This window comes from Staurois parvus, unplaced genomic scaffold (genome assembly GCF_062004578.1).
Source record: "Staurois parvus isolate SC_StPar_1 unplaced genomic scaffold, SC_StPar_1.0 ptg000136l, whole genome shotgun sequence".
NCBI classification, from domain to species: domain Eukaryota; kingdom Metazoa; phylum Chordata; class Amphibia; order Anura; family Ranidae; genus Staurois; species Staurois parvus.
The window spans coordinates 3,446,862-3,471,243 of record NW_028317932.1 but is presented as its reverse complement, the minus strand read 5'-3'; the positions used below and the strand labels follow the sequence as shown (position 1 = coordinate 3,471,243).

Below are 24,382 nucleotides of genomic sequence, written 5' to 3'. Positions count from 1 at the left end.
GCCCTTTCATCCAGAGTGGAGATACCTAAAATAGGAAGAGTGTTACTGGCTGGCTGGATTACCAGGTGAATTTAAAGGTAAAAAATGAAAAATGCATCCATCACACTTAAGGATTGATCTGTTTCAATGTCAATTTAGCTACCATCATCATTGGATCTTGCCATTAAAGATGGGGGGGGGGGGGGGTTGATTTATTAAAAGATTAGAATGTTAACTTTGCAAAGTAACTATTCACTTAGCCTAATTAATCTGGTGAAGAAATTTAAAAAGTTTACTTTGGATATCCAATCATATGCAATAAATTGGATTAGATTATTAAAGAGAACCCAGGTTCACCTTATTCATTAAGTCAAACGGCATTCTCTAGGAAAATTGAAAATTGAGGGAGATTCTCCCTGTCTATTTATCCTAGTGAATGTAATCACCAAAAGTGAAAGTGAAAGAAAATCCCATATTTTTAGTTGCCACCAGAACAGAAATAGAGGGAAAATCTTCCATAGGGGGCAGTATTTCTGGTGTCCCTGATGACTATCAGGGATTTCCTACACTTTGAAGGGATTTCCTCCCAACTTGGGATTTCCAACTTCCTGTTGTGGCTTTGGTATGGAAGAGAAGAGAAATTTTATTAATTAAACTCATGGCAAAAAAAACCTGACACGGGTTATAACACTCCCTTACACTATCAAAAAAAAGTATTGCTTTCAGTTCTACTTTATGAGCATGAGCCATATGTGCTGTTCTGAACCACCTAACCTATGGTGCTCTGTGTGTGAGCATGAATGGTCATCTTAAAAAGGTAATCTTAAAAATTCTCTAATCTAAAGATCTATAGAAAGAAAATAATCAATGAAAATTAAGAAAAGCACTGGTGTTTTAAGTTGCACGTCACTTCAATAAGGATGGCCAGATCTCCCATTGCACATCAAAGCTAAACTACCAGCCTATGGCAAGGTCATAATTATGTTTTTGTTCCCATAAGTAAAACAATGCCTAAATTGTATAAGTAAATAGAAGCTATACTGCAAAGCCAAATTATTCATACCATGGAGGAGACAGGCTACCACTGTGTTAAAGAGGTTTTCTATTCTTAACTAAAAAAGTCAAAAACTCCTGCGTTGCGCTAAATCTTGCATAGAGTCCTGCAAATCAACTGCTCCCGTGAACAATCAATTCTATGGATGCTGTTGTAATCTGTGCTGCTCATTTGTTCTGTGTTGGCCTTGTAAACTAATTTGAAATGAATTTCTAAATGAGTAAATCATTTTTAGTTTGCTAATGTTAGCTCAGCGAAAAAAGTACAGGTGTGTTCAGTCATTGCAAGCAAACTCCTGTCCCCTTGCACAGGACTTAGTGTTCAACATGAACACTGCTTCCAAACATCTTTGATTGGCTTCAGCATGACCAGACAAGTATATTTTCCATTTTTTTATTGAAAATCTAGAACCCCTTTAATGTATTAAAAACATGTATAAAAATAGTTTGCATGGTTAGAAATTGTAAAGTAGTTTTGACTTGTTAAAATGTGAGAAGCTGTATTCATTAAAGTCAATTAGATTCAAATTCAGTGACATATTGGCTGCAAAAAAATTATTTGACTTTCTGATTATTTTTTTAATTATGCTTTTTTTTTTTTCTTACAAGTATTAGTGGCACCATGAAATGTGTTGGAGAATGTAAAACATTAGTAATACAATTAATTCCCTGTTGCCATCCGTCTTCCATTCACTCTTGGTGGTCCTGTGTCATTTATGGTTATGGTTATTCAATGCGGTGACTGGGCTGTATATATCGCATGCTTCAGTCCTTGTGATTGACATATGTTTTTTATTACCCACGTCCATTTTCCAGATGATATAATGCAATCTGCAGAGTGGGCTGATTTGAGAGTTTCAGGAAGAGCTTAGCCATAAAAACGAATTTAATTTCACACATGCGACTAATTATGAATGATATGGTTCGCTTCTCATAGTGATTACTGATTCACAAATGATTAACTAACAAAAACAGAGGTTTTGGGAACGTGGAGGTTCTTGCAGTGATTTTCATATGTGTGTGTGTGTTACAGCAGGAATTAAATAACTGCAAGCCATATGCAACTCTGACATAACACTGCCAACTCCTGTGTGCGTGTAACTGGAAAAGCTAAAAGGCGACTCTAGCCAAAGCTTTTTTTTTCGTTTTCAGTTAAGTTGAAGTGTTAGATCTTATGTCAGGTTTTTATAGCTCTCTGTGTCTCCTCTAGATATATTTCCCTTAATTTCCTGTTTCAAGCATACTTAGGCTGATTTATTAACCACTTGCCCTCCAGAGGATTTACCCCACCCCCCTCCTCCCCCCGACCAGGCCATTTTTGCGTTACGACACTGTGTTACTTTGCCTGACGATTGCGCGGTCCTGCAATGCTGCACCAAAATGAAATTTACTTCCTTTTTTCCCCACAAATAGAGCTTTCTTTCAGTGGTATTTTGACTGACAATTTTGAGAACAAAAACAATATTTTTGACATTTTGCTATTTAAACGTGTCCAATAACAAAAATTAAAAAAATCAAATTTTGTCATAAATTTAGGCCAAAATGTATTCTGCTACATGTCTTTGTTAGAAAATATCCCAATACGTGTAAATTAATTGATTTACGTGAAAGTTATAGTCTTTACAAATACGATATATATATATATATATATATATATATATATATATATATATATATATATATACAAATATACTGGATTTTTTTTTTATTTGTACTAGTAATGGCGGCGATCAGCGACTTATAGTGGGACTGCGGTGGGCATTCTGACACTGGGGGTAACTGACTTGTTGTCACTGACATCCCCAGTGACACCAATACAGTGATTAGTGCTAATAAAAAGCACTAACACTGTACTAATGGCACTGGGCAGGAAGGGGTTAACATGTGGGGTGATCAAAGGGTTAACTGTGTGCTGTTTCACATTATGTGCTGTGTGTATTTCATACAAAGCAGTGTGCAGGGGCTGACGGGTATACATACAGGTCTTTTCCCCGTCGAGTAATCACCGGCCGGGACCCGATGATCCACAGCCGAGGCTGCGAATGGCGGCATGGGTAGGTCACACGTGCAGCTCACGCACACCCTACCTGGAAATGCAAAATCACGTATATATACGTCATTTTGCACACCTGTGCCATCCTGTAGAAGTATTTCTGCTATAGAGCAGAGGGGAAGTAGTTAAAGGATTTGAGAATCAACACTTAATAAAAATGAGTGAAAATTGACTTCAATTGCAAGGTCAGATGAAAAGACACTTAGGGGTTTATTTTCTAAAGCTGGAGCGTGCAAAATCAGGCTCACTTCTGAGTAGAAACCAATCAGCTGCCAGGTTTTATTGCCAAAGCTTAATTGAACAAGCTGAGTTTAGAAGCTGATTTGTTTCTATGGAGAAGTGAGCCTGATTTTGCACGCTCCAGCTTTAGTATATAAGCCCCTTACTATTTATTTGTTTTATCTGCACATGATTGGGTATTCAAAGTGAACACAGTTACAATTTATTGAGTGAAGACTCTTAATTGCCTTAGTAAATCAACCTGGGTTGTACAGGGGAAACTACATGGGATCCATATGATCAAGATGGATAGGCTCTTCCCTCATTTGAGCCTTTAAAAGTATTTAAATATGTATTGGAATAAGTCTACTGATGCTGATAGCTAGATAGGAACTGCCATTGGTGTTGGGGGTTTTAACACAAGTCTATAAGAGAATAGCAGATATGGCACAAAGTACACAAACTGGCCAGTTTCTCTTACAGTACAACCATGTTGTAATGTTCAGTGTGTCCTGTGAGTTTGCCCATGGCAGAATGATACGATCATACAGTCTCCACTTGTGTCTATCACTGACGTCAATCAAACATATGTCACCTACCTACTTTCTATTAAAACCAGCAAGCTTGTAAAAACAAAACTAAAGTATAATGGGTTTTTGCCTATAATATTGTTTTCAAAAGTGTTTATATATTGAAGTTTTATATATATTTCGTATTATATGTAAATCTTTAGTTTACAAATAAGTACAGGATGCATCCATAACACTTAGCCCTCATGCACACTGGGCATTTTACCCATCATTTCTTTGGCTATTGTAATGAATGAACACTCAAGTGTTAAATCACCTAGTGTTGAGGTGCATTTAGACATGTTTAGGTGCATTGGGTATTTTTTCTGCCTGTAATTGCTCCTGCCTCTAAATGCCAGTAAATGCTTATGTGTACAGGGACACATAGGCTAACATGGAGGGGCATTTAGAGACAGAATAAAAAGGTAAATACAAAAGCTCAGCACTGCTATTATAGAGTATATAAACTGTATAACTGACTAATCCAGACAGTCCCTTTATATGCTAAGATAGAAGGAGGGGGGCCTTCTTCTGAGTCATCCACCAGTGGGTGAGCAGGAGTGTGCCTGATGGGTCATCCACAGGAAGTCATTCTGAATCAGTATTAAAACCAATTATTCACCATCTGCAGGCAGCAAATGTTGAAAACAGATTGGGGCCAGCAGATCTGACCATATAAATATGACAAATGTCACTGAGAAATAGATTTCTCATTGAAAGATGGGAAATCCAGATGTGTGGCAAATATTAACACATTGATAAAGTGATTAATGTTTAGCCAATATGCGAACTGACCATTCAAAGTATATACCTATATGTGTTCAATCTTTGTTTAAACATTTATAATACTTTTAAACATTTTTTTTTCTGCGTTTGCATTGCGTTTACCTTAATGTTAATCACTATATCAATATGTTTTTTCATCATTTTAACTAATTGTTTCCTAGTTTGGTTAATTTATATTTCAATATTTTTCTTGCACATGATTGGCTTTTCAATAGCTTCACCGTATTTACTAAAGTACAAGTAAACATTCTCTTCTTTAGAAAATCAAACCCTTTGTGTGGCTGATTGATTATATCACAGCTGTACTCCTGTTGCGATGCTGAATACCCTGACAAACATACAGGGCAATAACTAATATTAATAAAGCACAATACATTTGTAAGCATGCAGAGAATGTTCTAGATTTACATAGTGACTTATAACTGTAATGTGTATACAATAATGTTCTTTGTTAACATGTATTTACTGTTCTTTGTTTTTTGTTCCCTAGATTGAACAGCAGCCGATTTATGAAATTAATAAATACATGTACCTATATTTTGTTGTTTTTATCATATTTGGCTCTTTCTTCACTCTGAACCTTTTTATTGGTGTCATTATTGACAACTTCAATCAACAAAAGAAGAAGATAAGTATCTGAGTGTGTTTGTATTGGTGCTGGAGGCCTCAATTTGGAAAATGCCTCTAGGAAAGTTAAAGGGTGTATCTAATTAGATGTTTAGACTGGTACACATCTTCATTACTTTGTATATAGAATATATGTTATTATAATGGAAGCAGCCTTGCTCTTGCTTGTCCACAGCAATAAAACATAAGACTTAAAAATAAATACTAGCTTCTCTAACTGTGCTTAAAATTATCCTTGCTATTATGGAAGTAGAACTTGTGTCCAGACCCCAGCCCCAAAGAAAAAAAAAGTTCTTATTTGCAAAGTTGCCACCACATGGTATCTCTCTGCAGAGCAACATGCTCTAGATTTTGTGAGGTTTGTAAGAGTACAACAAATTCCTCTGAAAGCAGTTGTCTTCTCTATCAAGAGCAACCACAGCAGCAGCATAAATGTACTCCTTCAAACTAATCTTTTAATTTCAGAGCTTCTTTTACAATGTATACATACACTATATTGCCAGAAGTATTGGGACACCCCTCCAAATCATTGGATTCAGGTGTTCCAGTCACCTCCATGGCCACAGGTGTATAAAATCAAGCACCTACCCACATGGAAGAAATTATATTTTAAATATATTTTAAAAGTATTCTTCCCAAATATATTGACATATATTTGAAATACTAAAATTTTGGCCATATTCAAAAATAATCTGAAAAATATTTTTAGAAATACATTTTCAAATATACTGTATGTCATTAAAAATACATTTAATCTACATCTTTGGAATGCACTTACAAATATATGTAAAAATATATGTTAAAATGACTTTTTTTATATGTTAAAATCTGAAGAATATATTTTAAAAAATATATTTTAAATAATATTTTTTATATATTTTTAATATATAAAAAGACGCATTTGAACATACAGTATATACATATATATATATATATATATATACACACTGAAAAATATTTTGAAATATATTGAATATCGCCAAAATTGTAGTATTTCAAATATATGTTGATATATTTGGGAAGAATATTTAAAAAATATATTTAAAACATATTTTTCTTCCATGTGCGTAGCCATGCAGACTGCTTCTATAAACATTTGTGAAAGAATGGGCTGTTCACAGGAGCTCAGGGAATTCAAGTGTGGTACCGTTATAGGTTGCCACCTGTGCAATAAGTCCATCCGTGAAATTTCTTTGCTACTAAATATTACACCGTCAACTGTTAGTGGTATTATAACAAAGTGGAAGCAAATGGGAACAACAGCAACTCAGCCACCAAGTGGTAGGCCACGTAAAATGGCAGAGCAGGGTCAGTGCATGCTGAAGCGCACAATGCACAGAAGTCACCAACTGCCTGCACTGTCAATAGCTACAGACCTCCAAACTTTGTGTGGCTTTCAAATTAGCACAACAACAGTGTGTAGAGAGCTTCATGGAATTGGTTTTCATGGCTGATCAGCTGCATTCAAGCCTTACATCACCAAAATGCAATGCAGTGGTGTAAAGACAAGTTCTCTGGAGTGACGAATCACTCTTCTCTGTCTGGCAATCCAATGGACGTGTCTGGGTTTGGCGGTTGCCAGGACAATGGTACTTGCCTGTCCACATTGTGCCAAGTGTAAATTTGGTGGAGGGGGGATTATGGTTTGGGGTTGTTTTTCAGGGGCTGGGCTTGGGATGAATTAGAGTGAAGATTGCGAGCCAGGCATTCTTGTCTGACATCAGTGCCTGACCTCACAAATGCATCAAATGCGCTTCTGGAAGATTGGTCAAACATTCCCATAGACACACTCCTAAACCTTGTGGACAGCCTTCCCAAAAGAGTTGAAGCTGTTAAAGCTGCAAAGGGTGGGCCAACTCAATATTGAACCCTACAGACTAAGGCTGGGATGCCATTAAAGGTCATGTGCGTTTAAAGGCAGGTGTCCCAATACTTTTAGCAATATAGTGTATATATACAGTGTGTATATATATATATATATATATATAAACATTTTTTTTGTAATCTTTATTTTAGAAAGATTTTGTCATGCAAAAAATGACCTGATATGGCAAAAAAGGAGCACTGACTACAATAATCGGTAAACATGAACAATCAAATAAAATCAGTGCTTGGATGGTGCCCCACAGGCGTACTACGTAGAAAAAGGTAGTCGAAGGTGCATCCTATCAGGGCATGAATACAAACAAAAAAAAGGAAGGGATGGTAAATAAAAGAAAGATGAACAAGATAAAACATCAGATTATATCAGGACACTAATCCAATTCAGGGAAAATATAAAACTAATTCAATGGATGCTTACTCCAATGTATTTTCTTCCACTGAGAATCTGTGATACTCCCATACTAGACCTAAGCTATTACTGAATTTACATAGTTAAATGCATATATAGACACAGTTTATTATTTACCATGAAAGATCTCAGTCCATTCCAAGTCATTACCGCAACCATAGCAACCGGTGCATAAGAACATCTCTCTACAGTTACTTGTGTCAGGTCACTAAGAATTTTGAAAAGAAAACTTCATAAATTGTTACTGCTGATAAAGTGTAGACTAAGAGGGTAAATACAGTTTAGAGAAGCCATGCCAATTGACCCCCTCAAACTCTTGTAAACACTCAAGTTGGGTTATTTAAAAACTGGATGGAGTCAGATAGTCAAGCATTAAAGAAAAAAAATGCAAAGGACACAAAGAATTTAGGCATGAGTGTGCAAAGCAAACCGCTTTGTATCTGTGTTTGTTCTTTTGTTACTGGATGCAGATTTTGCACATAGTGCAGTTTTTATAATCATGGCCTCTAAGTCTGTGCAAAAGTTTCAGCACAGGCATCTTGCAGGTAAAAACTTCATAGTCAGACCACTAAATTGAAACATATATAACCTGCTTCAGCTGTCCTTTAAAAAATGTGCATATCTCCCTTTCTGGAGTGTCTCTGAACCAGAATATTATGTTTTTGCATCCATTAAACTACATTTATAGTACGTAATGACTGCAAGTAAATCTCATATGCTTCTGCATTTGTACCAATGTTGAAAACTGTTCAGCAGAACAGATTGACTCTCAGACATAGCCATAAGTAATTCTAATATTGTGCTGTACAAGGATCCTTTAGATTGTTCTTTGCCCTAAGAATGAACAACTGTGAAAGATTGAAGGCCAGTGGAATGCATGACATGGCTTTGTGTATACAGCATACAGTATGTGTCAATAGGAATGAGCTGAACCTGGGTTTGGTTAGCTGAGGTTTAGCTGAATACATCAAAAGTTCATATGCCAAATTTAAACCCCATTGAAGTACTTAAGTCTGTCAAAAAAATGTTCTCCATTATTAAGGCCAGTAGCCAAGGAATTGACCAAAAAAAGTGCAACATTAAAAAGCACCATTCCTTCAAAATACCTGCTTGGGGCATGGGGGTTGGAGTTTGTAAATAAAGCAATGGGGAGCCCAAAATACACACCAGACACTCTTAAAAGGAGGATGATGGTATTGTATGTATTTTGAAGGGTTATTTACAAAATAAAGAAAGCTTGCTGGCACAAGTAAATTCGCTGTTCTTTTTTCTATATGTCACTTTTGCTATACATGTAACAATTTTGTATGGATTTTGAGGGGAATCTTGTGCAGAAACTAAATGGTTTAGGGTACATCCTCAAATCTATACTAGACCCTCAATCTGACCTCATTGCCTGGCAGGCCAGGAAATGTTGGAGGCAACCCTCTAACCATACCAGGTCATGTGCCCTCAAAATGGAGGGTCCCATGTTGATGAGGACAAGGGCCTATTCCCCACTATCCTGGCCTGCTGCATGTGGGGGGTGCAAGGGGGAACCCATCAGAGTCTTGAATGCCCCTTTAAGATAAGTGGGCTCCCAGATATCTGCTGCCTCCCCCCCCCCATGTGAATAAGTACACATTCAAGTTGTGAATAAACACAGCCATCATATGGCTTCATATGATCATCATCCAATAAAACAGCATTTTTTGGCATGACCAGTCATATTTTCAATATCAATGCCATAATTTCACAATTTCTGCCAGGGTATGCAAACTTTTGAGCGCAACTGTATGTGCCTGCTATATCATTTACTTGTATGAAAAAGTATCCTGTTCTCTTTGTATTGCTTCCTTTATGTGAAATGCCTGGTGTTCCTGCCAGTCCCTCTGCTTTTCTGCTTTCCTATTAAAAACTGACCACACCAGGCAGAGAGCACAGTGCGATCAGTTCTTTAGCTGTGCTGGGAGCTAATCCAGTGATCAGGCTTGGGCATACAGGCCCCTCCCCCCAGCCCATCCTTTCACTGGGAAGACGAGTGAGCTGCTGTTTCTCCTCCCTGAGCTCCTTATGCTTCTGCGAACAGAGAGAATGTGATCACTTAGAAAAGGGGGATTTATAGTGTTTTTAATATGTGTGCACAAATGTTTTGCCTTTCATTTCTATTAGGAATCTGTCGATTTGGCAGCAACATATCCCTAAATGAGTGGGGTATGTCTGTGCTAGGAAGCTGTCATGACAGCACTGTATCCCCAGCCCCATTTACCTGCCAGGGGATTCTGTGGCTTAAAGCGAAGTTGGGAATAAAAAGACAGGGGACTCTGGTGATGCCACTTCCCATATTTGGGACATGATGAGCTCAAAGGGAACAGGGACCTGATGGGGGACTAGTCCCTACAGCACCAGTACTTTTTGGGTGGGTGGATCCTGATGAGGAATTAGAGACCTGCTTCTCTTCAGGTCCACCTTGTTTTTTTTTTGCCAGTGGGAGGCAGTGGGTAGATTCAAAAGCCTCTGTTGGTGTGAATAGTGGCTATAGATCTGCCCACTTCTGTGCACTGTCAATTAAAAGGAAGGTGGACCTGATGGGGAACAAGTCTCTGAGCTTCCCTTCAGGCTCATCCAACCCCACTACAAAACTCCTCAGCCATGGTTCTGTCTATATTATATGATGGGCACAGTCGTTGGGAAGGAAGCTCACTATAGAAAGAGAATCCAGTATAGACACTCTGAACTCAGTGCTGGCCTCCAACAAATTCATGTACCTATTTCTGACAGGCACATGCATCTGCTGCAAGAACCCACAACTGCAGAGGGCTGACAGAATTCCCCACAATAATGTGGTAGTAAATTAATTTAGAAAAAAAAACATTAAAAATGCCTCCCCCGCAGGTTTAGGCCATAATGCACTAATATGCATACCAACATCTTGTGACACTTACCTGTCATAATATGCCCTCTCCAGTGCTGTGCTGTCTCCTATCCAATGGGTCCCAGGCACTTCCATTTTTGTCCCCTCTTCCTTCTAGCCTCAGTCTCGTTTCCCACTTGAATGGCCAGGCCAGGAATCACATCATCTCAGTACAGATTGGGTGCCATTAATGCATGCTGAGCTGTACTTGCACAGCTCAGTGTACATTACAGCTAACAGACAGGGGAAGCATTTATGACAGAAGAAACCGATAGGGTCTCTTCTGTAATATAAGCCCTACCTGTCAGCAATTTAAAAAAAAGTGGGTTTATTCCCACTTTAAATTCATCCTAGATATTGTTATTTAGTTTCCTGATATCATTTTGATAGTACAGTACATGGAGGATTAAGGATACAACAGTGCACCTACATATATACACTGCAACAATTTCCTTCGCTGAAACCACTACAATCATAATCACCTACTGTATGTGTACGTCTTAATTTTTCCCAGTCTTATGTCACTAATTTTGTTCTTGTTATCATTTGTTTAAATATCACTTATGTCAGTTTTACTGAGCTTCTTTTTTTTTATTGAGATGCGTACTGCATAAAACATTCACCATCCCAGCCATAGAATCCAGGATTAATAACACTCAATCAGATAAGCAAGATGCTTTTTCTAGAATGACTCAGTGGAAGACATTACTTATCAGAAAGTATACATCAGGTACAAGGAGATAGGGGAATATCCCCTTAAAATAACACTGCTCCTTTATCATAGGCTCACATGTGCTGTCAGACCAGAAAACGGCTAGTAGGCTTGATATTTGTGTATTTATTTTGTGTCCAGGCTATGGACATTAAAGTATTTACATATTCAAAACAAACAGTAAAAGAGCTTTAAAAGAAGACATCCATGACCTCTCTTGCTGCATGTACTGTAAAGTAATTCAATCTCAGAGATCCCCAAAGAGATGAAGTTCTCCACAATTCCTATAGGTACAAAGGTGAATAAGGGCACTAAAGTATATTTTCTGTTTGTTCAGGATATGTAAATACCTTGATGTTCAATGTCTGGGCATAGGTTCACTTTAACTGACATTGGCAGGGGTAACTGACATAGACACCTGGTTCTTACTTTTATTATAATATGTAAAGTGTTAGTGTTAACTAGTATCTTCTAAAATACTGTTCAGCCTTATATTTGAGGGTTACCAGTTTTCATTGTAGAGTTTTGATGTCATAGCTGAAAAAATATAAATAGTATTTCAAGAATAATAATTTCATAACTGTATTGTGCATGATAATAATGTACTGCATATTATGGCAAAAATAATAATAGCTTTTGTTATATCATTTTACTTAGGAGGCCAAGACATTTTTATGACGGAAGAGCAAAAAAAATACTACAATGCTATGAAGAAACTGGGCTCAAAAAAGCCTCAGAAGCCAATCCCAAGGCCTCATGTAAGCATTGAAGCAGAGGACCAATTATTTTGTTTTCAAACAATATGGATGTGATATCTATATGCCATTAATCAAAGCTGCAACTTATTTGGATGGTATACATTTGTATTGCTTTATGCAGCCGCTCCTCCTCAACATCATTATCTGCTCCATAGTGCCTTTTCTTTTTAGCAGAGTTGGATATTCTAACAGGAGATTCTCACTGGTGCACTGTGGTTGCAGAGCCATTTATGCACGATTTACATGCGGTTGAAGGTGCGCTCCCATTGATTTCTTTTACACCATGTGTTTTCATGAAAGAGTATCAAAATCAAAGTCCTGCAAGATGCATCTTTTATGTGCTTTCAGAAAATGCACGGTCTAATAGAGGTCAGTGGAAGTACACCTTAAACCGCATGTAAAAGATACAATCGTGCTGCACCCAAACCACAGCACACAGGTGTGAGCCCAGCAATAGGTAGGACAGCACATTGGCTTGGTGGTTAGCTTCTCTGCCTGGCAGTATGAGAGTTGTTGGTTTGAATCCCAACCAAAACACTGCCTGCCTGGAGCTTGCATGTTCTCTCTGTGCTTTCATGGGTTTCCTTCCACAATCCAAAGACATGCCTCCTGTCTAAACTGGCTCTAGTATGTGTGTGTATGAATGTAAGTTAGGGACCTTAGATTATAAGCTCTTTGAGGGCAGCAACTCATGTGAATGTACTGTATATATGTAAAGTGTCAGTGCTATAGAAGTACCATAAATAAATAAGAAGTCATTGCTATTAATAAATTAATAGTAATAATCACAGACCTGTATTAACAGATTTGTGCATTTTGAGAGTTTTCTTGGCTTTACTGTTACAATTATTTACTTTTCACGTAGAGATATGCAAGTGCTCACATGAATGTCTGTAAAGCAATCCCTGAGCATCTCCACATAACTGCTGAGATTACATGATAAGCCATATAGAGAGCATGTTTTTCCAGTCATTTTGAACCACCTGGGAGGAACAGTAAAGCACAAACACTGGTGCACTGCTAAGAAAGAAACATAACATAAATCACATTTTTATCGCATTAACAGACAATGAGAGAGATTTACTAAAAACTGGTGCACACAGAATCTGGTGCAGCTATGTATGGTAGCCAATCAGTTTCTAACTTCAGCTTGTTCTTTGGCAATACATTCTGGCGGCACATTGGTTTCTATGCACCAACTTTTGCACTCTCCATTTTTAGTAATTAAACCCCAATGTTTCTCAGCCAACTGTGTAATTTTTGCTTAGTTTTGAATAAAGTGGTAAATTATTTCTCACCCTCACCCTTTACAAAAAATGTATATATATATATATATATATATATATATATATATAAAAATTCTAAAAATAAACAAAAATATTCACAACCAAAATAAATCCCCGGGGCACAATAATGTCAGCAGATGATTTAGATGATATTTGCATTTACTGTGCGAGCAATATGTGAGAGTCAAAAAGAAACACACATACATACTCATCTAGAAGGCTGTCCCCTGCCAGCTCTACATCAAAAACTAAGTGATCAAAGACTGCTGATCGGGTCCACTCTGAGCATAGAGCAGAGACTGTCAGCCACTAGCTCTTTGCTCTGCCCCTCCAGCGCTTTTTGGGGTGTCAGACTTTGAATGGGCCTTGAACTGCTGGGCTCAGGTTCTCAGTGGTGTACCAAGAGGCTGAGCCAGCTGCCAGTCACCAACATTATTGTCAGGATCCTTCCAGAGCCTGGACCAGCTCTGTGACATCAGCCGACAGTGGACTTTAGCCTGCTGTTAGTTGAATCTGGTTCACAGGATTGCAGAACTAAGTGCACTCCTGTGACCCACAGTAGAAATATGGCCAGAAAAGAGCTTTGGCCTTACTTCTCCTTTAACCCAATTTAATTTTAAAGCAGGAGTTTAGGCAAAAATAAAATCTTCTCTATAACTTTAGTATCCAACTTACCTGTCTTAAAGTATGTCCCTTTGCTACATAAAAGTTGCATTAATATATTTTAATTAAAACACTTTGTTGATGATATTTTTCCATAACTACAGTATATGGAGGTGCTACAATTAATTAAATGATGCATTGGGAAAACTTGAGGAAAACTTTTTTTTCTAAATTTGTTAGTATTTATGTCCAATAAAAACAAAGGAAATAAAAATATGTTCATCCATATTTGCTACCAAAAATAAACATCTATCGGTCCCAAACCCCCCACCCCCCTAAAAAACAATGTATAACATGTTAGGATAGACTACCAGCATTAAAGGGTATAATGTGCAGAACCAAGATATCACAAAAAAAAAAAAATCCTAAAAGTTAAGGGGTCAAATGCTGCAAAAGAAGTTATCTATTTTTGATCACCCCCCTAAAATGATCAAAAGCTATCCCCCTTTCCCATATCTCTCAATGTCCTATTTCTCTTAATGGGGATTCTATTTTAATGATCAACTGTAATTTGATTTGACTTTTCTATCCACCTTCAATGTCACCTGCTGATGAAAAATGTAACTGTTAAGATAATTATTAATTATTGGTGTTTTAGAAGCTCCCTTATACCCAAATGGCTAAATCTTAGTCCTCAAGGCATTCTAAACAATAACTGAATACAGGGCAAACAACTGCTTTCAAGAGGGCTATTGTGGGGTGGAGGCCTTCTGTGGTTCTCTTTGTTGCACTTGTTTTTTTAAATCCACTTTAAATAGTGTAATGTAACTACACCACAGTACTGTATCCATACTGCACCTCTACTTTACTATTCATAAAGTATTGATATCTTAGTAAATAATAGATGTTTCATCTAAGGTCAGAACTTTAAAGTCAGCTTGTCAAAGCTGATTTTTCATACTTGTTTATTTTGCGGTTGTAGTGAATGCAGATGCTTTGGCTCTTTTGAGCTGAACCTTATTTCTCCTTATTTCGCAGAACAAATTTCAGGGATTTGTCTTTGATGTGGTGACAAAGCAAGCCTTTGACATTATTATCATGGTTCTCATATGCCTTAACATGGTCACTATGATGGTGGAAACCGATGAGCAGAGTGAAGAGCTTGAACATTTACTGTACAATATCAACCTGGCATTTGTGGTCATTTTTTCTGGTGAATGTACACTAAAAATCCTGGCTCTTAGGTACTATTATTTCACCATTGGCTGGAATATCTTCGATTTTGTGGTAGTCATCCTTTCTGTTGTGGGTAAGTAGTCAGACTGTTCAGTTTACAAAGTGAGCTTATGCAAAAAATATTGTAAAGTTATTTTTCATATTGTGTAAGCTGGCCCAGGCTCTGATCACTCATTATTAATTTAGTATTTAAAACAACCCTTGTTAAGTCCTCAGTAAAAGAGAGAAACCTTCACTCAGTTTCATATTTTGCTGCTATATGACACTTGTTTCCTCCTGGATTGAGTATGAATCTTATTCTTTCACAGAGTGCCTATCAGTTACCTATTTTAGGATAGCAACAGAGAAATACATTTTCAATGATAGAAATACTTTAAAGTTTGTGATTTATGAATTGAAGGGGCAGACCTTTCAGTAATCTGCCTGTCCTCCATTCATAGATACTGTTTCATTTATAGAAGCTACCACATCGCCCTCAATTTTATTAATACCCACAGAACCAAACAGTTATGGAGGTGGGGGTGGTTGGTGGGAGATTTCACCTACATCATGTAATGTGCAGGCAGAGATACAGCTTTCCTGTATGAACACTCTGTATGAAAATAAAGCCTTAAATTAAGCTGCAAATTGCTTTATTATTACTTGGTCTATAAGTTCTGGACAAACCCCACCTATCTGCCTGTCCAGTAAGACTACATTTACTGAACAAGGGAATGGACGGACTAAGCCCAGAAGTCAAGAAAATTCCTGGTAACACATGTACAATGTGTTACATTTCTTATAATAAAATAATAAATATATCAAATAAAATATTAACATGCTTTATATTAGGTTCATTTGAAACTGTAAAATTCTATAGCTTTTTTTCTATTTACAACACAGTTAAGTGTACAGTAACTGTCTCTCACATAGAGTGAAGAAGATGCCTGGCCTCGTTGCTCCTAAATTAGTCTTTCCTATCTCCCTAGCCAGTGTTTGCAATGTTCTTTGGTTTGCAAACGACTTTAAACCAAATCACAGTTATGGATGACCGGGTATGCTTGTGTCTACCAAAAAGTGACTCTGACTTTCTTCTGTGTCCTATTTCCTCTCCAAGGTAACACCTTGTTGGCTCCTGACTTTGCTCACAAAACTGCTTTCCATCTGCCAATTAGTCCCCCCCCCATATAACTCCCTCCCCGTACCACATGCATTCTTGCATTTTTTTTTTTCTCTGCCTCCTCCTTCACCCTTACCCCCGGTTCACACCTATGCGGCCATGCGGGCCGCGTTTTGCACAAGCATGAGAGCCCATTCATTTGAATGGACTCCCATGCCCGTGACATGCAGGGAAAGAAGTCCCTGCACTTCTTTGGAAAACGCAGCCCGCATGGGAACCTCGATTTTCAGTATGGTTACGTTTCCCAGTGCGGGCGGCATGCCATTAGAACTAATACACAAAGCAGTGTGCAGGAGCTGACAGGGGAGAGAACTGTACTGTTTACATACAGTTCTCTCCCCCGTCAGTATTACTCAGCGATCACCGGGAGCCGACGAGTAATCACCGGCCGGGACCCAGTGATTGACAGCCAAGGCCTCAAACGGTGCAGCTGCGTGTGCTCCCCGTATCCGGAACTGCAAAATCACATATATATATATATATATGTGATTTTGTGCACCCGTGCCGCCCTGTAGCAGTATTTCTGCTATAGGGCAGATGGCAAGTGGTTAAATAAAAACAGATTTTTACTTGTTACTTTGTCTACATGCCAACAACTTGAAAATTATTTAGCACTTGTTCTTGACAACAATGAAAAACAGACCATTGTGAAAATCTATAAATCTATGATACAAGATCCCTTTTTATTTAGGCACCAATACTAACAATCATTTAGACTTACAATATTTTGACAATTCAACATTTCTTCAGTGTCATAAAGGCCTCATGGACACTTGAGCTCAAAACCGCTGCTTTTACAGGCATTTGAGCTTTTTTTTTCTCTGCCTCTAAACTCCCCTCTGTGTTAACCTATGTGTCCATGCACACTATAGGCATTTACAGAAGGTTACAGGCAGAAAAAAAACAAGAGAAGAGCATTTTGGCAGAAAAAAAAACGCATGGCATGCTTAAACATGTGTAGACATGTCTAAACACATGTTAAAGCTAGGCACTTTTCCCGCTTGAGAGTTTTTTCATTTTAATGGCCAGAGAAAATTAATATTCTGGCCAATTAAATGAATAAACACTCAAGCGCTTGATGCTCCTTAAAAGTGTGTGAATGCTCCTAAACACATTTGAAAAAGCTTGACTTAGGAGCATTTTTGCAGCTGCCTTTCTCCTGTCAGGAGAAAATGTTTGTAAAAGCTCCAGTGAGCATGAAGCCAAAGAGTACTTAATGATGGGACAGTTTAATATGGTTTATTAATGACTTACTGTCTGTTTAAAACATTTCAGAGGACTTAGGCCAGTCATAGATTTATAAAAATTTGACCGATTCAGCAGGAACCATCCAAATTTTGATCCATCTGTTGGCATGCTGATTGTACTGAAGTCAATCTATCAATCAACTTCTGTACAACCAGCCTACCGGGGCTTTTTAAGCTGGTGGTTATAGCCGCCAGCAGTGATCATTGTATTCTGCCTGTGAGGAAGTCTCCCTTTGCTCCCGGTTGGCAGAACACAATAGCGCTGTGGGAGGGATTCCCTTATCAACACTGACTGTATTGTTGGGGGAATCGAACGATTTTCTTTCCTTCAACCACAGACTGAAAGAAGGAAAATTGCTCGATTCCCCTATCAATCGAGCGATTTAGACAGGAACATTGAGGAAAATTGAGGAACATCATAAACCTGATAAAATATATACATCTGATTCAAACTTAAAGTGGTAAATCACGAGTATGTGGTTCAGCTGCTAATAAAGGCTTTACTGTTCTCCTCTGAAAGCAAATTCTATCCTCTCTCTTTAGGGACTGATTTGTGATTTGTGAACTATGACACTTCAATCAATAAATCATGGGTATAACTGAAAAGCACAGAGCCCCATAAAAAAATTCTGACTGACACCCCCCTCCCCCCCACATACACATACACACACACTTGACAGTTCTTTCTCTGACACACCCAATAATACCTCCATTTACTATATACCCCTAAGATGAGCCCAATAAAAATCCGTGGCCACACTGGCCAGGGTCTTATATAGTTTTCTTGCACTTTAGATACTAGTGCTTATAATAGTTCTTCATGGAAATTGGTGAAAATAAAAGCTAAATGAATTTTAGATAAATTATCAAAAAAACAATCTACTTATTGTATTAAAGCCTACTAATTGTATAAAATATTGAAATAAATATTGATTGTATAAAAAATTAAATCTTCTTGTTCCGATTTGTAAAGTTTCTTTTTAATAAGAATGTATTTAAAATAGTTCTGAACGATTTCTCATTCTGTTTGCAGGTATAGTACTTTCTGATATTATAAAAAATTATTTCGTATCTCCAACGTTATTCAGAATAATCCGTTTGGCAAGAATTGGACGTGTTCTGCGACTTATAAGAGGAGCCAAAGGAATAAGGACTCTTCTCTTTGCCTTAATGATGTCACTCCCAGCCTTGTTTAATATTGGTCTCTTGCTTTTCCTTGTTATGTTCATATATGCCATTTTTGGTATGTCAAACTTTGCCTACGTAAAGATGGAAGGTGGAATTGATGACATGTTCAACTTTCAAACATTTGGAAACAGCATGATTTGCCTATTCCAAATCACAACCTCAGCAGGGTGGGATGGCCTACTCAGTCCAATATTAAACAGTAATAAACCTGACTGTGATCCAGAGTTCCCCAATCCAGGAAGCTCTCCTGGGAACTGTGGAAATCCCCCTGTTGGGATTGTCTTTTTTGTTAGCTACATTATCATATCATTTCTTATTGTGGTTAATATGTACATAGCCATTATTCTGGAAAACTTCAGTGTGGCCACTGAAGAAAGTACAGAACCTCTAAGTGAAGATGACTTTGAGATGTTTTACGAAGTCTGGGAGAAGTTTGACCCAGAAGCAACACAGTTCATTGATTACTCAGTCCTGTCTACATTTGCCGACTCACTTGCTGAACCCTTACGCATAGCCATACCAAATAAGATCAAACTGATAGCCATGGATCTTCCTATGGTTAGTGGAGACAGGATTCATTGCTTGGATATTTTGTTTGCCTTCACCAAAAGAGTTCTTGGAGAATCTGGAGAGATGGATACTCTAAAGATACAAATGGAAGAAAAGTTTATGGCAGCCAACCCATCTAAAATTTCTTATGAACCCATCACCAGCACCTTAAGACGCAAACAAGAAGAGGTGTCTGCCTGTATCATCCAAAGAGCCTATAGGAGGCATTTGCTTTATCGTTCCATGAAACAAGCCTCATTCCTTTACCGTCACAGGTCCTGTGATGGAAACATTATTGAAGAAGAGGCCCCTGAAAAGGAAGGCCTTATTGCCATCATGATGAATGAAAATTTTGTGCATCAATTGGATAAAGTAGAGTCTATTTCTTCTACTTCTTTTCCGCCCTCTTATGACAGTGTAACTAGGGACACAGGTGAAAACTTTGGGTTGGAAGAAGAAGACTCTGCAAAAAATGACGAGTCCACAGATTGTAAAATATGTGCAGACAGAGACAAAGAGTCCTTTGTATAATCTTTGGGGGTTTTTTTGTTTATTTTTTCCTGAAACGCTATCAGATATTGTTTACAGAATGTTACGACGTACAAGTGCACAATAGTTCTGGCAGCCTTCATATTTGATTTATTTGTGAATATAATGAATTAACTTTTCAATTGAACTACTGGGAATGAATGCTTTACAATTTGTTGGCTCTGTCTCAGTCAACGTTTGCTTTACATTTTTACATCAAAAACGTATGCAGCCTACGAAGTACTACCAGTGGTGTGGTTATAAGTATGCTAATGTGTACAAGAGTGATGCAATGTATCTCTATACACAGACAAAACCCTGACTGTATACATTCATTTATGGTCTTATAATAGTGTGTTTAGTAAAGGTTATATATGACCTTGCATCTAAATTAAATCCAAATATCACAAGCTGCTGTAGCAAAACTATATACACTTACTGTATATGTCATGAATGGTCTTTCATAAATTTATATTTGATATTTTTTTTTACATAAAAAAATTCTCTTTCTTTCCAAAGGGAGAGCAGATGGTTATTTAAAATCTGCATTTGAAACTCTCGAATGATGTAATATTTAAAAAAAATTTAAAAAAGGATTATTGGAACTTGCTGCTGATAATTGTACAAAACATTTGAACTGTTATTACAAGCTGATATGTATTTGCTTGGCATGGGTAATGCAAATAAAGCTTTTTAAGTGGGTTCATTAACGTGTACAAAATATTTACCCATTTACGTCTAAGGAAATTATCTTAGAATAAATTTTACACATTTTTTGTAGACTGAATATTAAAGAAACAAAGAAATTCCTTTTTGACCAATAAAATATTTTTATGATGGCCAACCACAGATTGCACATTTTGTTGAATGGGCTTGAGCACTACCCTGTTTTATATCCATAATCCTAGTCCACAAATTACATGAACTGCTTGTCTAAAATCTCAATATTGGGAGCCTTAAATTACCCACTGTATATTTGTTTATCTTTTTTTTCTGTCTCTCAGGGAGTCCTGTGGTGACATCTTTGCGCCTCAGTTCTTAGCTCTACCACCCTTTCAAGGCTATTACAAGGGTGCCCTTCTCTTGCCGCTAAATTCTGAATACGTCTATTTAATTTACATTATGCAAAATGCTGCAGGATCAGGAAACTTCCTTACTTGACTTTGTAATGGCTAAGATTGGGATTAGAGACAGATGTTATGGATAAGATATTTTTGTTAGTGTCCCCAGGGAATATCTGATGGCAGAGTGAGGTCAGCTCTTCAACACCCATCCATAACATTGAGAGCTGACTAAACTTTTCTTGCCATCTTTATACAAAACATGTGTCATCCAAGCACAGGACTGAACCAATACTAGTGCAGTTTATTGTTTACCATTCCAACCTATGTGTAGTGGTCAGCCCTTCATGCCAATCTTTATTTTCACCATATAGTCATTTGTCTTCCTTCTGTTCATCACAATGTGTAATACAGACTTTAGGCATCAATGTCCTGGTAAATGCACTCAAGGCTTGATGTAAAAATTACATTTCATGCATAATAGAGTATAAGAGTTTACTGACAGTAGGGGATAGGGTGGCACTTTATATATTAATTATAATCAGAAATAACAATTGTTGCATTATAGAGTGCTTTCCCCTACACAAAACTGCACTTTATATAGAGGATTTATCAGAAAAAATATAAATCTGTTACAACTAACTGCTTAATAGATTCTTAAACCTTTATGTTTTTGCATGCCTTTGTGAAGTAAATCAGCATTTGGCAGCTTTAGATAAACTTTAGTATTAACAGGAATGGTGAAATCCCTTGTACTGGACGTGCTCACTAAGCTCCAGAGGACTTTCCTGTGATGTCATATGTCAGGTTTTTTCAAAGCAGCAATACAGGCCAAATAGAACAACCGTTGCCAGCATAGCATAATATGGAGAAAGAACACTGTCAAGTAGCACTGCTAATGTGCTAGAAGGAATTTTGGCAGGAAAATGTTAAACCCTTTCCCACAGACAGACCTCAGTCTTTCTAATGGAAAGCAGATGACCATCTAAAATGCTAGGTCATGGTCGATCAGTCCTATTAGGACCTGCTTGTTGCTAGGTAAGGTGCAGTTATTTAGGTATCTATGAATTCAGTTCTTTAGGTATCTGTGGTAGCATCACTAAATGCAACAATTTCTTTTCAACACAAGGTTTTTCAAATATTAATTGAAACTATAGCTAGATATATGTCATCCTGTTAAAGTCAGTAGGGTCGGGTTAGTAAAGGAGGATAGATTGTTCACTTTGTAAAGTTAATGCTCAGTTAATTCAAACAATAAGGTGTGTTCACTTCAATCATCCACTTATATACTAGCAAAATCCTTTGTTTTTATTACCCTTGCACATGTTTGGGTATTCAAATATAGTTTTGTCTTGATTAACTGAGATCAGTGAAAATTCACTTTGCTTAGTGAGCAGTCTCTACCCCATTGAATCATCAATCCCAGAATTTTGAGCTGTTTGTCATTCTGGAGGTCACATCTTTGACAAAGAATAAAGAATTTAACCACTTTCTAAAGAACGGCTTTAAAACTGAGCATGGTCAGTCACTTATTTTTTAAAGGGAAGAAGGGATTCATTAGTGGAAGAGCCTTCTGCTGTGGGTTGAGCCCACCCAAAATACAAAAAGCTGTTTTGAATGGAGTTTGACCTTATATATCACCTCCCATAGTGTTAAATAGATTATTTGGGTTTATTATTATCTAATGCTATATCCATTAATTTGATTAGGCGTTATTTGTAAACTGGATCTGGATGGGCAAATAAAACTGGCATTGCAGGAACTTTTGTCTTTAAATAATGCCTTAGAAAAGATGTACATTTATAAAAAAAATTTCTTAATATTGGTATTTTAAGACACTAGATGTATACTCTATACTATATACTCAATATAGATGTATAGTCTGTATTGATAATGTTAGTTTTTTAAAACTGCATGAGAATTTTTCCTTACCTGTTACAGCAATCCTTGAGTGTGGTTCTTCAAATACTGTTGAATAATGGTATTTGAGCACCAAGACTAATGCCACAATGCTTGTTGATGTTCTGATCTATCTATAATCCTGTATCAGGTATCATATCAGTTTATTCTCTTTTTAAATCACAAAACAAGCTTGATTTATATGATGTAACATTACAGAGTAACCCATAAAAGCATGCAGGGATGCATGCTTTATCAGAATATTGGCTATTGATTTGGTAAATGTATAGCAGGAAAGGGAAGGTGGGAGTGATTCCATGGCAAACAATTAGATTTAAGCTGTTTATTTTATAGTTCTCAGAAAGTTAAAGACCAACTCTATTTTTTTTTTTAAATCCCACTAATTGTTAAAATAAAAATGCAGAGTCACTCATTCTATGATCCAGCACTGATCCTCCTCTGGTTTGAATGATGTCCAGCATCATTCAGTTCACTTCCTGTGAATGCAGGAGCCTTGTTCTGGTACCCTGCACTCACAATCCAATCACGCAGAGTACTGTGCAGACATCATTACATCAGCTCTTTGCATCATTGAGGACTGTCTAGCACTGGAGAAGAGGAAGAGGACGTTATGTGCTACTTGACCTACAGCAAGACTTCAGAAAAAAAATATAAGTATAACAAATACATGCAGGGAAGGGGGCATTCAGGGAAGGGGTGTGGTTGGGATTTAAGTAATTTTGTACATTAGTAGGTAGGGACCCATAAACAATCACAGTTTGATATGTCAGGTGAGGAAAAATAATTAACAACTTTTTAGCAGATTGAATATAATGTGAATTCATTGTTTAGGTAGGTGCTTTGCATTGTTAGTACACTTTGCCAATCTGACAGAGCAGGTCAGACAACACGTGGACCAGCTTTATGGGTGTAATCAAAATGGAGGCAAGAAAAGATATTTGTGGGCTCTGGAATGGCAACAAGTAGGAGCATCTGATTGGTCACTGTTATAAATCCTCCACATTTTCTTTTCTCCAGTTTTTAAACACAATGCTTATCTTATACATGTGTGAAAGATCCATGCCTTGCTTACCTTGGCGTGCCATGTGTCTAGTACACCAATGTTTGCTATGCCAGAGAATTCATGCACAGGTTTTTTTAAGAGGCAATAAATTTGGTTCCAAAATTGCCAATTATAGTTGTGTATGGTTTTCCCTTGTGTAACATTTTAATGTCTATATATTTTTTTGATCCAAAAAATTGTTAAAGGCATCAGTTAATATTGATTTTACTGACAGCGTGTGCAACACTTCCATTGCCCTTACTGTAAAAATTCATATCTATGTTGCACATGAAAATTTGCTTCTACTCAAAAGGTATGTCCACCTGTCACCTATACAGCACATGTAATAAAAAGTTCTGATGAGAACTTCTTGTATTGACCTTGAATATACTTGAATAAAATTATCATTCTTTGTAACTTGGTGGTTTTCTTTTTCATATCTACTTAAGGTACTTGCTCTGTGTATTGATGTTACCATGATAGTTTTTTAAATGTTTTTATTCTTTTCAATTGATATTGGAATTTGATAGACTAGGGATTGTTTTTGTTTCATTTTAAATTTTATATTAAAACGTACCTAAAGTTAAAAGTTTTATGTTTTTTTTGTTTGTTTTGGATAGA

At 37.1% G+C, this 24,382-nt stretch overlaps 1 protein-coding gene across 8 annotated transcripts in view; it reads left to right on the top strand.

Moving 5' to 3' along the window:
* LOC149465907 (sodium channel protein type 5 subunit alpha-like) overlaps positions 1-24,178 on the top strand; it is a 518,022-nt gene extending 493,844 nt beyond the window's left edge. For 6 of the 8 annotated variants that reach the window (XM_089673130.1, XM_089673129.1, XM_089673128.1 and 3 more), the window contains 4 exons: positions 5,150-5,287; positions 11,838-11,942; positions 14,870-15,140; positions 18,507-24,178. In XM_089673130.1, the coding sequence (XP_089529256.1) occupies positions 5,150-5,287; positions 11,838-11,942; positions 14,870-15,140; positions 18,507-19,741 (1,749 nt within the window). In that variant the 3' untranslated portion in view covers positions 19,742-24,178. The remainder of the gene's footprint in view (positions 1-5,149; positions 5,288-11,837; positions 11,943-14,869; positions 15,141-18,506) is intronic. The other 2 variants (XM_089673132.1, XM_089673131.1) reach the window with 1 other exon arrangement.
* The last annotated feature ends 204 nt before the right edge of the window (positions 24,179-24,382 follow it).